Genomic DNA, 14,419 nt, shown 5'->3' on the forward strand with positions numbered 1-14,419 from the left:
AAGGTAATATGTCTTATCTCAATATTCTGTACTAAGTGGTTTATTTTAATAAAGTTAAATAAATTGAATATTGTGTATCCATATTATATTTGAAAGATAAAGTTACTTTTGTCACCAACTAAAATAATAAAATTTAATAATTATATTAAACATGGCCCATTGGTATGATTATATAATTAATAATTAAAAAATCCACTTATCAGCAATTCTTTTATATATACGTTCAAAGGCTTTCAGAATAAAATTCCATAATCAGGAACTTAAAGAATGTATGTTATAATCTTAATAAAACTAAAATTTCTTCGTCATGTAAATTTGTTTATGTAACATAATGTAATATAACAGTGGTCATCAAATGTTTAAAATTGTCGACTTAACAAGTCATTATGAAAGTTCTCATTATGAATGTCTCCACTGTTCTGTGGACAGTTTTATTAAGTTTTAGTTTTATTAAGATTATAACATACATTTTTTAAGTTCCTGATGATAGAATTTTATTCTGAAAATACTTGAACATATATATAAAAGAAGTGTTGGTAAGTGGGTCTTTTAATTATTAATAAAATTTAATTAAACAAATATGTATAGAGCATCAAAAAGTAATAAATAACATAAAGTGGAGTTCATTTTTATTTATAACTTCAAAATACTCTTCAATTAATAAAATATTAGTGACTTACTCATTTCCAATTTTGCAACTCTTAGATAAAAATTCATTTCAACAAATAGAGGTCCATTTGCATGGGGTTCCTGCAACAAAAAACAAATACAAACATTTAAAGAATTAAATGCCAATAATACTAATTATTGGCATTATACAATGCATTAATGCATTATAATACAGCATTCGTTAATATCTAACTAGTGTAATACAAATTTTTGGCTAACATCTTTATCATAAAAAATTAATTCAGCTTTCAAATTAAAAATAAAACAGCTGAGAACTCTGTTAATTTCTAACAACCTGAATAAATTACATATAAATTGCATTAGCTGCAGCTATCAAAGTACTAAATAATTAGAATTTTTTATAAATTAAAGTTTTATTTTTATTGTTTCAAATTTTTTGTCTAATCTACTTTGACCTAAATCTACTTCTGAATATGGCAAAGATCAGTCTGGAATCCTTTTTGACAGCTAATTTATTTCATTGTTTTTATAACGTAAACTTCTTACTATTATTAAGTTAATACTTCTAAGAACTATGTGAATAGAATTCTTATTTTCCTATGAGATTAGAGAAAGCATGCATGAAATGTAACAAAATTGTAACAGACTTACCACTTTTATGACGTATCTTGCATCTGAAGCAACAGGTTTTGTGATATCATCAGAAGCTTAAAAAAATAAATAAATCGACATTGAAAAAGAAAATAATTATTAATATATATAAAAGAGAATTAACAAATAACAATAACATATAATTATAAAAATAATACTGAACAACTATTCTCATGAAAATAATTGTCTGATATAAGATACTTGTGAAGGAAAAATAAATGACTACGCTGTTTAAATAAACAAAACTAAATAAAATTTGAATGATTGGCCTCCATGGCGCGAGTGGTAGCATCTCTGCCTTTCATCTAGAGGTCCCGGGTTCGAATCCCCATCAGGCATGGGATTTTCACACACGCTACAAATCATTCATCTCATCCTCTGAAGCAATACCTCTAATGGTGTACCCGGAGGTTAAACAAATAAAATAAAAAAACAAAATACTCCCTTCATAACTTCACTATAACAGTTTCTATTATTTGGCAACAAAATATGTAATTATGGGTAAATAAACAAGAGACATGGTAACAAGTATCTCTGGTTGCTAAAGGATTTTTTATCAAAATAAATTAAGCATGATAAAGTACAATAAAGTGTTAACAAAATTAATTCTAAATTTATAACAAAATGAAATACTTATGGAGCAAATTTTGGAAAAACAAGAAAAAATAGATTAGAATATGAAGAACTAAGGGGAATCTTGAGATGTGAGACAAAAAAAAAATATTGAACAAAACAGATAAGAAGACTTAGTCATAAAAGGAAAGTGTAAGAGGGGAAATTGCAAAAACTTTCTCAAAGTTGGAAGTAGATAAAAAGTGAGCAAGAGGTGATCTGTAAAGGAAACAAAACAAAACTGGAGCATTGGAGATTTCATTGGTAAAGAATACTGAAAAGGTTTTTGATGAGAAATTCTGATGAAGTATTTCATACTATGTGATAATTTTAAACAGTCTGATAGCTTACATTTTTTATTTGCTATCTGATATCATTATATTTACTGTTAACTTTAAACAATACTGCTACTCCCCTCCCCCACTTATGTCATGTTATTGATGGGTACAGTCAGCTCTAGTGTGTTCTGACGCAATAAGTGAATTTCAAGCACTTACATGGCTGTATAAAATAATATGACATTTATGAACAAGGCATCAACTGACCAGCATAGTGGTCTAACAAAAGTCTTAATGAAGATGGTTGGATCCCCAGGCAGAAAATCAAATATGAAAAATTAAATGAGTCACAAGAAGCTAAACATTTCAGATTCATTTTGACTTCTAGTAGTCTGATAACACCTTGCACTAATTACTAACTACTGTAACAGATGCTGGTTAATTATTTAGTTATTCAAAATAATATACACTGAAAGCAACAGGTAATTTTATGCAGTTAATTTTTTTTTTTAACCTCCAGATCACCATTAGTATTGCTTCAGAGGATGAGATGAATGACAATTTTTGTAGCATGTAACAATGCCATGCCTGACCAGGATTAGAGCCCCAGGACCTCCAGATAAAAGGCCAACAGACTACCACTCACACCAATGGAGGCCGGCAGTTAAGAATTATAAAATTAAAAAAAAATACAAGCAAAAAACAGTTTAAGAAAAAAGTAACACAAAGTAAGAAAAAAAAAAAATTATTTTTTATATCTATACATTGAAAAAACTATAATAAGATTGAGGTCTGAACAATAAAATTAAAAAAAAAAACCTGAAGCAAAATATCTCTAAGTTACAAGGAACTTTTCTAGGTAAAAAAACACTTGATTACTAGTAGCAGAATTTTAATATATTCTGTCTGATGTAATGCAACATTAACTGTATTTTTATAAATTCTAAAGCTGTTGAAAAATTCATGTTCATTCCATTTATCAAGCAAGATTAATCACTCACTCTGGTTCTAATTAATATATCTTGTATTTTAATAAAACACAGCCACATTAATAAAAAAAAAATTATTAAAATGGTTTTACAAGAAATTGCTACAAATTTGCAAATTGACTTGATGTCCAACATGTTGGCTTGACCACCAGCTTTCAATCTCACCCAACCATACCGATAACATAATTATTTAATTTGAACATCGACATTACACAAGACTAATCCAAGGATCCTAGATGTTATAACATCAAATTCATTATATTCAATTTCATCACATATATCAGCAAATTTTTCCATAGTGATGTGCAGTTGGTCACGTAAACATAAATAATAGTTATACAAATTATAAATAATTCTGAAAAAATTAAATCATAAATACATGGCATACTCGTAAAGTAAGAACAGTCGGCTTGTATTTAAATATTATTGGGTCTGAACACAGTTTCATGCATCCAGGGTCATCTATCGCCTATTTATGACACCATTGCAGTTCTTGTTTTGATGCAGTAGTCATTTGTCTGACGGTGAATGCAGATCGCAATGTCCATCATAATTGTTTCTCCTGCCAGTTGTGAATTATGCACTGTGTTCAATTTTTGTGTGCAAAAGGATCTTAAGCTGCTGAAATTCATTGGGAGTTGTGCCTAGTGTATGAACCTACAACAATGAGTGAAGGAAACGTTATGACAATGGTGTTGACTTTAAAAATGGCCGCACAAATGAGCATGACGAAGAGCAGAGAGTGAGGCCCAGTATTCAGACTGACAAAATCATTAAACAAGTGAACCAAAAACTGTGATGTGATCAGTGATTTACGATTAGTGCTCTGGCTGATGAATTTATATCTCCAGGATTATCACAGAAAAGCCTGAATATCACAAATTGTGTGCAAGGTGCGTACCGAAAAAGCTCACCGACCAACACAATGAGCAAATAATCTGCAGTGGACAAACATTTTTGGACCACTACCTCAAAAACAAATCATCTCAATAAGATTGAGATGATTTGTTTTCCCACATTGTTACGGACGATGAGATGTGGATATCCTACACCTACGCAGAATCAAAACAACAATCAATGCAGTGGTGCCATTCAAGTTTCCCAAAACCGAAAAAGTTTAAGCAATCTCTGTACTCAAGTCGAATAATGTTGGCTACCATTTTTTGAGACAAAAAGGGCGTCATTTTGGTTAATTTCATGAAATGTGGATCAACAATTACAGCTGAGGTGTACTGCAAAACACTCACCAAACTCAGATGTGCCAATCCAAAATCGACGATGCGGGAAACTGTCATTCAGCTTAATCCTTCTTCACGACAATGCACATCTTCACACCGCTGCCTTAATCTAGAAGATTAAAGATTTTTGTTGGGAACTTTTTGGCCATCATCCAAAAAGACTACTTTCTAGCACCTACTTCCTCTTCTTGCATTTGAAAAAGTGGCTTCGTGGACAACGGTTTGAAAACAACAAGGGACTCAAGACTGTTATTATCAACTGGTTCAATTGCCCAGTGGCAAATGTCTGCCACCTATGGGGTTAAAGAAACTGGTGCAGCATTACAAAATGTGCTTAGAACTGAATGGCGATTAACTAAAACTGTAAGTAAAAACCTTTCTGAAGCCCTTACGGCCCTTACTTTATAAATATGCCTCATAAAACATTCAAACAACACACAAATTAATCTTAACCGATTGAGTAAACCAGTCCTCATGTTTAACTTTCATGAGATTTAAGCTACATTTGGTTTTGTTGAACCTGGTTTCAAGATTAAATATAATTAAACCACTCCTTGAGTTTAATCTAATTTGGAGCAACTGAACCTAAACTGCCACCACTCAAAGATAATTCATACCATGACTTTTAGAGAGGATTTCAATGTCAGGTTTCACTAACAATATAAATTTAACAAAAACTTAACCAAACTATTACAAAAATTTATTAAAACTTAAAGTGAAAGCATACCTAAATATATTTCACCAAAGCCTCCAACACCTATAGAACGCCCTAATCTCCACTGCTTCTTTCCAATATCTGTAAAAATCTCACCTTCACGAATAGGATCTGGTAATCTGTATCCATTTGCTGCAATTCTCTTTTTTGGTAATTCAGCTTCCACATTATACCTTGGCATTTTCAAATCCTACATGCTGAACAATACAAAAAATATTAAATCCTATACGTAATAAAAAACTCGCAGTACTAAATTTGACACCTAACAAAAGGCACACTGGTGTTACAATAGCTTTGGTATTTTAATAAGAACCCTAATTTTGCCATTATACCTACTAATTTAACTTCATCACTAATTTAGACCACTAAAGGAATTTCTATAAGCACAAAAAATTCAAAAATGGCATTTTTGAATGTCATTACACAGATTTTTGAATGTCATTTACAGATCATTGGATCTGTAAACCTTTTTTTAGAAGCAACCAGTTTTTATGAAATGCAATTCAAAACTTTCCAGAGCAGTTTGAAAAACTACATTTTTCAGTTGAAGAAAAGCATACTGTAACTTAATAGCAAAATTTGAGCACATTGTAAATAAAATCTACTTTTAATGGTATGATGAGAAGTGATGGATGTCCTTGACACCACTTTTTAGAGTACTCCATGTGGAGATGAAAATCAATCGGGAAGAAAGACTGAGCTACTGACTGCACATTTCCACGGTTCAATTTTTCTTGGCACTGCTTGGCCTTCATGAGCTTGAGAGGCAAAAGTCCCTGTCCTTAATTCTAAATAGAGATGAAAACTTGTACAGGACATTACTGCGTCAATAAAGTAAAATGGAACTGATAAATCTTACCAGTTTAAATATCCAGATAGCAACAGCATCAATTGCAGAAAGAACCTGATGCTGTCCTGCATTTACTGTACTAATAATTAGATCGAGCAATAGTTTTGGCTATAATACGAAGCAAAGGAAACATAAAAAAATATTTACCTCTAAGCAAAGGCAGTCAGTTCATTTCGACACGAAGGATTATAGGTCCCCATCAGCCTTTTATTTGTGTTGTACTTTTTTTTTTTAGCAAGGTGGGATTTGTTGAGACCGTATGTTACAATGAATTTGCTTATAAGACAAATTCTGCAAGACAGGAATTGTTGAAGTACTCTTAGATACTAAGAGGAAGTCATGAACGAAATACGTGAACACCATCCTACACACTACTCCTACATCTACTGTTTGGAAGAAGATCCGTGCAATTTGCAACTCACCAAGACAATCTATTCTTGGAATCACTCATGAAGAACTCCTTTCATCATCTTCTGAAGTGGCAACTACCATAGCAGAATATTTCCACTCGGTGTCTCTCTCACTTCATCGTATAAACAAATTACAGATGTAAAGATACAGATGGAAGTATTATTGTTAAACGTTGGTGAATCGGTTGGTGAATTAAACACTCCATTTTCATTCAACGAGTTGTCACATGCACTTAAAACGAGTGTTTTAAGTGCATGTGACAACTTATAGGGAAGGTGTCACATGAGTATGTGACACCTTCCCTATACCTGACAACATTCGTCTCGGTAAGCACTCACACCTTCTCAATTCGGCACTACAACACTGAGTTGAACCATCGCAATACACAAGTGAGTTTCTGCTATATCCCTAGCCACGGGGAATCCTGGGTAAAGAACATGCAGATTCCAGTGCAAAAGACACATATAGTCAAATATCTTTCACTATTCGTGTTACTAAATCCAACTTTAACTTGTAAACTCACTCTTCACGCAAAGTGGCATGATGACTGGATAACTACAGTAGATAAACTCTGATACATCAAAGATACTGTGTTGCCATGGGACTCCTCCCACAGGAAAATTCGCTGAAAGGAAGTGGTCCTCTGCCGATTGCAGATAGAACATACGAGAGCTACTCACAGGTTTCTGATGTCAGCAGTAAATGCACCAATACGATGCAACTGCTACTTAATTGTATGCCACATCCTTATGGATTGCATATGTTATGCAGTCTTGCATCGTAAATTTAAATTGCCAAGGAGCATTCATTGAATCCTGGATAATGATAAAGAAGTTTAGGACCGGGTGTTTTTATTCAATGTATTAATATTTTATATAGCATTTAATGTTACTGTTGTTATAATTGTTACGAATTTCATGTTAAATTTTTATTCTTTGTTATCTGAGAAGGAAACTGTTTCACTGCTCTCAAACTTCATTAAATTTATTTTAATTTTATTTCAGTTTAATATATATTTTAAATATTGGTTATTTTAAAGATTTTGTCTGTGGTAATAGTTATAAGTAATTTTTATATAATATGTTTGTTTTTGTATGATAGTAGTATGTTTTTTTAGTTTGTTTTAATTTTTTTTTATTTAAAATTTTTGTTTTGTAGGTGTTTATAACATAAAAATGTTTTTCACCCCTGAAAAAAAAATTCAGCCTGTTAGCAAAACTGATGACTAAATGAAGAAATCTGTTCTCTAGCTACTTTTCAGAACACCGAAGAACCTTCCCATGATATGTTTGAGCATCCGTGGTCCCCAAACAGGAAGATACCCATCTTGTGTCGATCCCAGTTGCCACACCATCCCCTCCGTTCCAAGACATGATGGGCTTTACCGGAGGTCATCTTTTAGACCTGAACCTGATAAAACACTAGTCATCAGTTTGGCCTATGTCAGAATGCCACCAATGCAAATCCCTCGGCAGACATTTCCATCAGTGTATTTACACAATTTACTAATGTCTTTGTAAAACTTCTTCCAACCATTACTACCTACTATAACTTACAACCCTCAACTAATAGATTAACCAATTCGTGGAAGAGCAAACCCCCCGCACTTCCTCTAACACTGAAAGTTTCACACAAACTCTTCCCATATCTAACTACAATTAGACTATGCACTCAGATCATTACTTGACAGAGTTTTTAAACACCAAAAAATACTATTCTCATACTAACAAAACAAGTATTGATACTAACAATAACAAATTTTTCTTACAATTTAATCTACTGTCTTCTTGATTGACTTCAAGAAACAAATTCACAAATTTAATAATCTTCTGATGGAAATATAACCTATCTTTCTCTACTCTGATCTGCATTCAGAAGGGAGGTCAATGCCAACACCTTCTCACACACAACTCCATCACAGAGTTCACACATCCATTCTCATCCTAACAGCGAAGTCTCAGCTAACTGGGCTCAATGCCAAAATGCCTATCTTGGTAAAGTAAAACCCAGCTGGGCCCCTTGCCATCTGAGTTGCTATTCTATCTATACATCCGTAACAGCATCAGAGCCCCTCAGACATCCTCAACAGGGCTAAGAATCTCAGGAAGCCAGCAACTATGTTTTATTCCCTTTCGGTTTTCCAATTAACTTGGGAGATCAAAACCAGAATTGATCCTCCCAAGCTCTCTACTTTGGTATATCAGCTTTGTACCTGGGGCAGACATATCAGACATGGCACATATCATCAGTAGCCCTATACTCTGAACACTAGCCTGAATTAATCAAATCAAATCTGGCCAACCTATCTTAAAAAAACACTATCTTTAGAAAGAAACTGTATAGCATGCAAAATAGGGGAAATCCATCTAATAACCTGCACACTTATAACATCATCAAAAATACCATGCTTGTAACAACGATTCAGTCCACCTGAACAACCATAAGTGGAAACCTAGGTCATCTATTTCCTTTATGCGCTCAGAGGTGTTGGTCTACCTTCCTGGCATCATAAGGTAATTGGTGCTAAGTTGCAAGGATATCAATGGCCTTAATATTAGAAATAACAAGACAGTCCTATACGCACCAATCATAGACAATAATAGATGCTGGGCCCTCCACAAAATATTCCTGTAACATTTGTACATCACTCAATAGCCTAGACACATGCATCATATACCCATATATAGAAAACGTATGGTTCTGAAATTAAGCCCCCAATTGGGGTGAACTACTCTCAGTAAAAAGCATCACAGGCCTTTTTGGGAGAAATTGAAAGTGCTCCTTGAATTGAAGATTCTCATAAAGGGCACCATCTAGATACTTCTGCAACAAGACATATCTAATTCGATGACCTGTTATTGATACACAAGGTTGTTGTGTACCAGCCAATCTGCCCTTGAAAAACACAATCATTGTTTTTCTCTGGGCTAAACACCATCTTATGTTGCAAACTCCACAATGGGAGTATCTTGCAACCCTGGGCTGCCCTGAATTCAATCTCATTCCTTGAATCTCCTTTAACAAGCAAAAACCCATCAACTGCATAAGCGATGACATGGCATCCACTGGATAACTTCAACTGTGTCAAAGAATCGAATTTAACTCAGAACAGGGGTTCTAAAACACTACCCTGCAAACAATGTTTAGATAGCATTTTTCCTACTTCTGAGACGCCATCTTGAAGAATGACATCTCGATTGCTGAATTAACTATATAACACATTCAGCTAACATACATTTGAGCCATCAATAAAGGTGTGCCTGCAAGAAGGGATGTAGTTTGCTTTCAATATAAGCATCATTCAACAAATAAAGAGATTCACGTACAGCTTATTCAATGAATCTGACAGCTTATATGATTTTCAGCCACAACTATATACTTCTTCCCCCATTCTACAAAAATATTATTTAAGTAGCAGAGGTTAATTTGTTTTGAAATCCAAATTAATTGTGTATATCTGGTTTACTTTCTCACTGCTGTGAAACTTGATTCAACAAAATGGCTTCTTGACAGGCCCGAAAAGTCTAATAAAGAGAAATTTGGTCTATAATATGGATGAAGCACTCTTGACTAATTTTCAATGGTTCAAAGTGTAGATTCTGCTGTGTAAGAACTAACATTACCCTGAAGATGAAGTACAAGTTTTCTTTGTACACAGCACAACACAAGCTTAACTACATTTCCCTACAAATTAGTTCATTATATTGACTACTGATAGTAGGTTGTCCTTCCAGAAAAAATAATAAATTTCAGGTACCCAAAAAAAAAATCATCAGTTTACCAGGTCTGAATTTTTACACAACAAGAAATTGGCTGTTTACAATGAATATTTTCCTGACTAGATTATGGTTCATAATAACAGATCCAGGCCAAGCCCAAATGATTATTATTTCAAAAAATCCATCTTCAATTAAATAGCACTAACTTCCCTGCATATTCAAAGTCTGATTATTGGTAAGTTGTGTTGAAACTCATTTTCCACGTGTTTTGTGATAAAGTTTGTTGTGAATAACTGAGTGAGTATTACAATAAAATGTTCAACAATTTTTTTTTTATTGTAATTTGTCTTACATGAATAAATTTGACCGATACAAAAATTCCATGCCACAGATAAAACCTCACAAGTGTTCATATCATACATTGGTTACCAGTAATGTTTATTTAGCTAGTTTTTGAACTGTTAACCAACTTAAGGACTGTTAAAGATGCAATTTTTTTTAATCTACTGTATAAACATTGGGGAGTAATTGTGAGATGGTTTCACACTCTTTACAATCAGAAATCTTATCCCATTTTCTTGAAAATATGCACTTTTCAAAAAGACTTGCCATTATTGAAAGATTGATGATAGTTACATATAACACAATAATTGTCTGCTAGTTGTCACATTTATTAACAAGGTGCCACTTTATGATTTTCAAACCACATTCACTACAATTATTTTTTTTCTCAAACTGTTTGTCTTTGCTTATTGAATGATACATAATAAATCATGGCCAACTTTGTACACAGCATACTTATTCAACATCAACAACTGTCTGAGATAGAAGCTAAAGATTAAGTTATTGATTGGAAAAATGTAATTTACTGTTGTGTCCATCATCCACATTTTTAATTCTAACACTCTTTGCTCAACGACAATGAATAACAAACAAACAGTAAACATTATTTTTACAAACTTATCATGCAATGGCTAGAAAATTACACAGTCATATAAAATTGATTCAAATTTCACTAAAAATTATGTTTTGCATCATTTTACTGCTGAAACTGAACAAGTAGCTATCTAATATGGCAGAGGTTGCAATGTTAATCCATTTGGGCTGTCCTTCAGCCAACCTCCACAGTTATTCTACATTCTGAGTGTATTCCACTGTAATGGAAGGGGATCTATGAAATTTTCACTTCATACTGAAATTGAAAGATTTATAGTGAGACTTACTTTAATTGTTAATACCACTGTATGGTAACCATTTACCAGGAAAAAATTATTGTTCTGGGCAATATATATTTCAACAAATTATTATAATCAATGTTTTACGCAAATAACAACAGGAAACATTTTTCCCACACAACATATGTCCACTTTTTTGTCTGTTATTATTGTCACAAACTTGAAAGATCATGTACTAATAACACATATACACTTTTCAGTATAGTAACTGTGATCCTTTTAACCATAATTCTCATCATATTTACACATTAATACAGCATTCATATCTACGACACATCCTAATAATTTTTATTTTATCTTTGTGTAAGCCAAAAATAGCCTAGTTCCCAACACACCTCTCAAAAAATTTAGTCTCAACAAACTAGCAACAATAAACAATTACACAAGTTAAAAAAGAAATTAAATCTAAGAAATTAGAATGTTAATTATTTATATAAAGTATTAGCAACAATAAATAATAATAATACTACATAAATTATGAGAGCTAATCCCTGCTAAAAAGTTATTGTACATACAAGGTAAAATACCGCCTATTAAATACTGCTGGTTATTACTCAATATTATTTTAATACAATATGATATAATAAATACTGTCATTAATTGAATGAAAATAAAGCAAATGTGCTGGGACAGAAGTTGAATTTCACTTTTTTTTTTCTTCAGTCATTTGACTGGTTTGATGCAGCTCTCCAAGATTCCCTATCTAGTGCTAGTTGTTTCATTTCAGTATACGCCGTACATCCTACATGCCTAACAATTTGTTTTACACATTCCAAAAGCTGCCTGCCTGCACAATTTTTTCCTTCTACCTGTCCCTCCAATATTAAAGCGACTATTCCAAGATGCCTTAAAATGTGGCCTCTAAGTCTGTCTCTTCTTTTAACTATATTTTTCCAAATGCTTCTTTCTTCATCTATTTGCCGCAACACCTCTTCATTTGTCACTTTATCCGCCCATCTGATTTTTAACATTCTCCTATAGCACCACATTTCAAAAGCTTCTAATCTTTTCTTCTCAGGTACTCCGATCGTCCAAGTTTCACTTCCATATAAAGTGACGCTCCAAACATATACTTTCAAAAATCTTTTCCTGACATTTAAATTAATTTTTGATGTAAACAAATTATAATTCTGACTGAATTTCACTATCAATAACACGATTGGCAATTAAAATTACAAATATCATTAATATCAATGTAATTAATTACAAAATTATGAAACATTTTTGTAATTTTCATAAAATTCTAAATTTGAAATGATATTAACCCATTCAAAACAATTTCTGAATAGTGGCCACATCATTAAAAATTGCCTGATTGTATAAAACTCTCTCTGTTTCTACAAACACAATGTTAAAACTTCCAAATGACCCTGGCTCCAACATCTATCATTTAGTGAAACAGGCTGTAGAAGCAAGCACACTATTATCTACAGTCAAGCAGTTCTTGAAGTGTAAGCGTAAATTGGTTTAACTCCAACTAAATGCTATGGGAGAGCTATCAAGTGCATAAAATAGAACTGCAACACAAGGTACAATCTGTAATAAGAACAATAAAAAATGTGCATCTTTCCCTTATAGGCCTCAGCTAATTTGTAACAAAAATAAACAATGGAAATAAAGCAGTAGGCCTGTAAAGAGCACACAAGTAACAAACATAAATATCCAAAGGTTGGAAATATGCTAATTTAAAAAATTAAAAAAAAATTTAAAAAAAAAAAATTAAAATAAAAAAATTAAATAACTTATACCTATAGTTTTATTAAAGGTTAGCATTAATTAACACTTTCATCATTTTTACACCATTAACTTAGGGTGATATGGACATTTCCATCCTTGCTGTGAAAGTTCTGACACTCACTGAAAATACACACCTGGATAAACTGTTAGTTTATTCGTGAGAGAGCAGTAAAGTAAATGTGGTAGATGAAGTACTTTAGGTCTCTGCTCCCTTTCATAGATAAGAATAAATTAAATATAAAATTTATATTAAAAAAATTTACAGTACTTACGTATTAACGCCACCGCAGCTACATCTTTATTTAAAAACAAAGTAGTCAATCGGATTTCGGTGGAAAATGAACAGTCTCTTAATTAATTTTAACAAATGGTTATTTATATTTATTTATTTTATAAATATAATTTAACCAAACTTAACCTACGCTCGCTTCGCTCGCTAACATTGACTAATTAACACCATAATTTTTTGAGTATTTATTTAATAAATTCAGTAATTATTGCAATTATTTATTATTTAAATAATCAAAACACTCCTGTTAATTAGTCAAGGTTAGCGAGCGTAGGTTAAGTTTGGTTACATTATATTTATAAAATAAATAAATATAAATAACCATTTATTAAAATTAATAAACAGACTGTTTTGAATCTATGCTAAACTCTACATCGGCCCATTTTCTACCGAAATCCGATTGACTACTTTGTTTTTAAATAAAGCTGTAGCTGCGGTGGCGTTAATACGTAAGTACCAAATTTACAAACACTGATTTACATTTGAACCAATAACTCATCAGTTCACTGGGTGAAAAATAATCCTACTATAGAACCATAATCCATATTACTTGGGACCAATAGTTTTGTGAATATTTGGAAATATTAAATTACTGCATTGGTTTGAAAAATTGGGAAATTAAGAGTAAAATAGCAATTAATACCAAATAAAAACCATAATCTCAATTTACAAAATACGCTGTGATTTACAAATGTTTACTTAAAAATCCAAGTGATAGTTATTAGAAGTTAAATAAGAATTTTAAGGCAAAACTTTTTTTACATCCAGAAGATTGAAAACAATTCACCCTGAGAAATTTTGGGCAAAGTATTAAATGCACTAAAATAAAATGTGCTAATGGAACATAAACAGGTATCAAAAAATGTACATAACTGCTAGACATTTCTTTTGTGACAGTATTACACCATATTAACACAATGCAACATTTATCCACTTTATTGTTTTTTTTATGTTACAAAATACCAGGGTTTCAAAGTTCTATACACTTGCCTGTTGCAATACCAATAAATAAATATTAATGCATAACAATTCTTAAAATGACTACACAAAATTATAAAAAATACA

The 14,419-nt window shown here is 32.1% G+C and overlaps 1 protein-coding gene across 5 annotated transcripts in view; it reads right to left on the reverse strand.

Annotated features, from left to right (window-relative positions):
• Nucleotides 1–14,419, reverse strand: part of LOC142319030 (serine/threonine-protein kinase VRK1-like) — an 83,014-nt gene that overhangs the window by 66,186 nt on the left and 2,409 nt on the right. For all 5 annotated transcript variants that reach the window (XM_075355852.1, XM_075355851.1, XM_075355853.1 and 2 more), the window contains 3 exons: nt 5,126–5,310; nt 1,282–1,337; nt 681–750 (listed from right to left, as the gene is read on the reverse strand). In XM_075355852.1, the coding sequence (XP_075211967.1) occupies nt 681–750; nt 1,282–1,337; nt 5,126–5,294 (295 nt within the window). In that variant the 5' untranslated portion in view covers nt 5,295–5,310. The remainder of the gene's footprint in view (nt 1–680; nt 751–1,281; nt 1,338–5,125; nt 5,311–14,419) is intronic.

The sequence above is a fragment of the Lycorma delicatula genome, chromosome 2 (genome assembly GCF_047948215.1).
Source record: "Lycorma delicatula isolate Av1 chromosome 2, ASM4794821v1, whole genome shotgun sequence".
Lineage (NCBI taxonomy): Eukaryota > Metazoa > Arthropoda > Insecta > Hemiptera > Fulgoridae > Lycorma > Lycorma delicatula.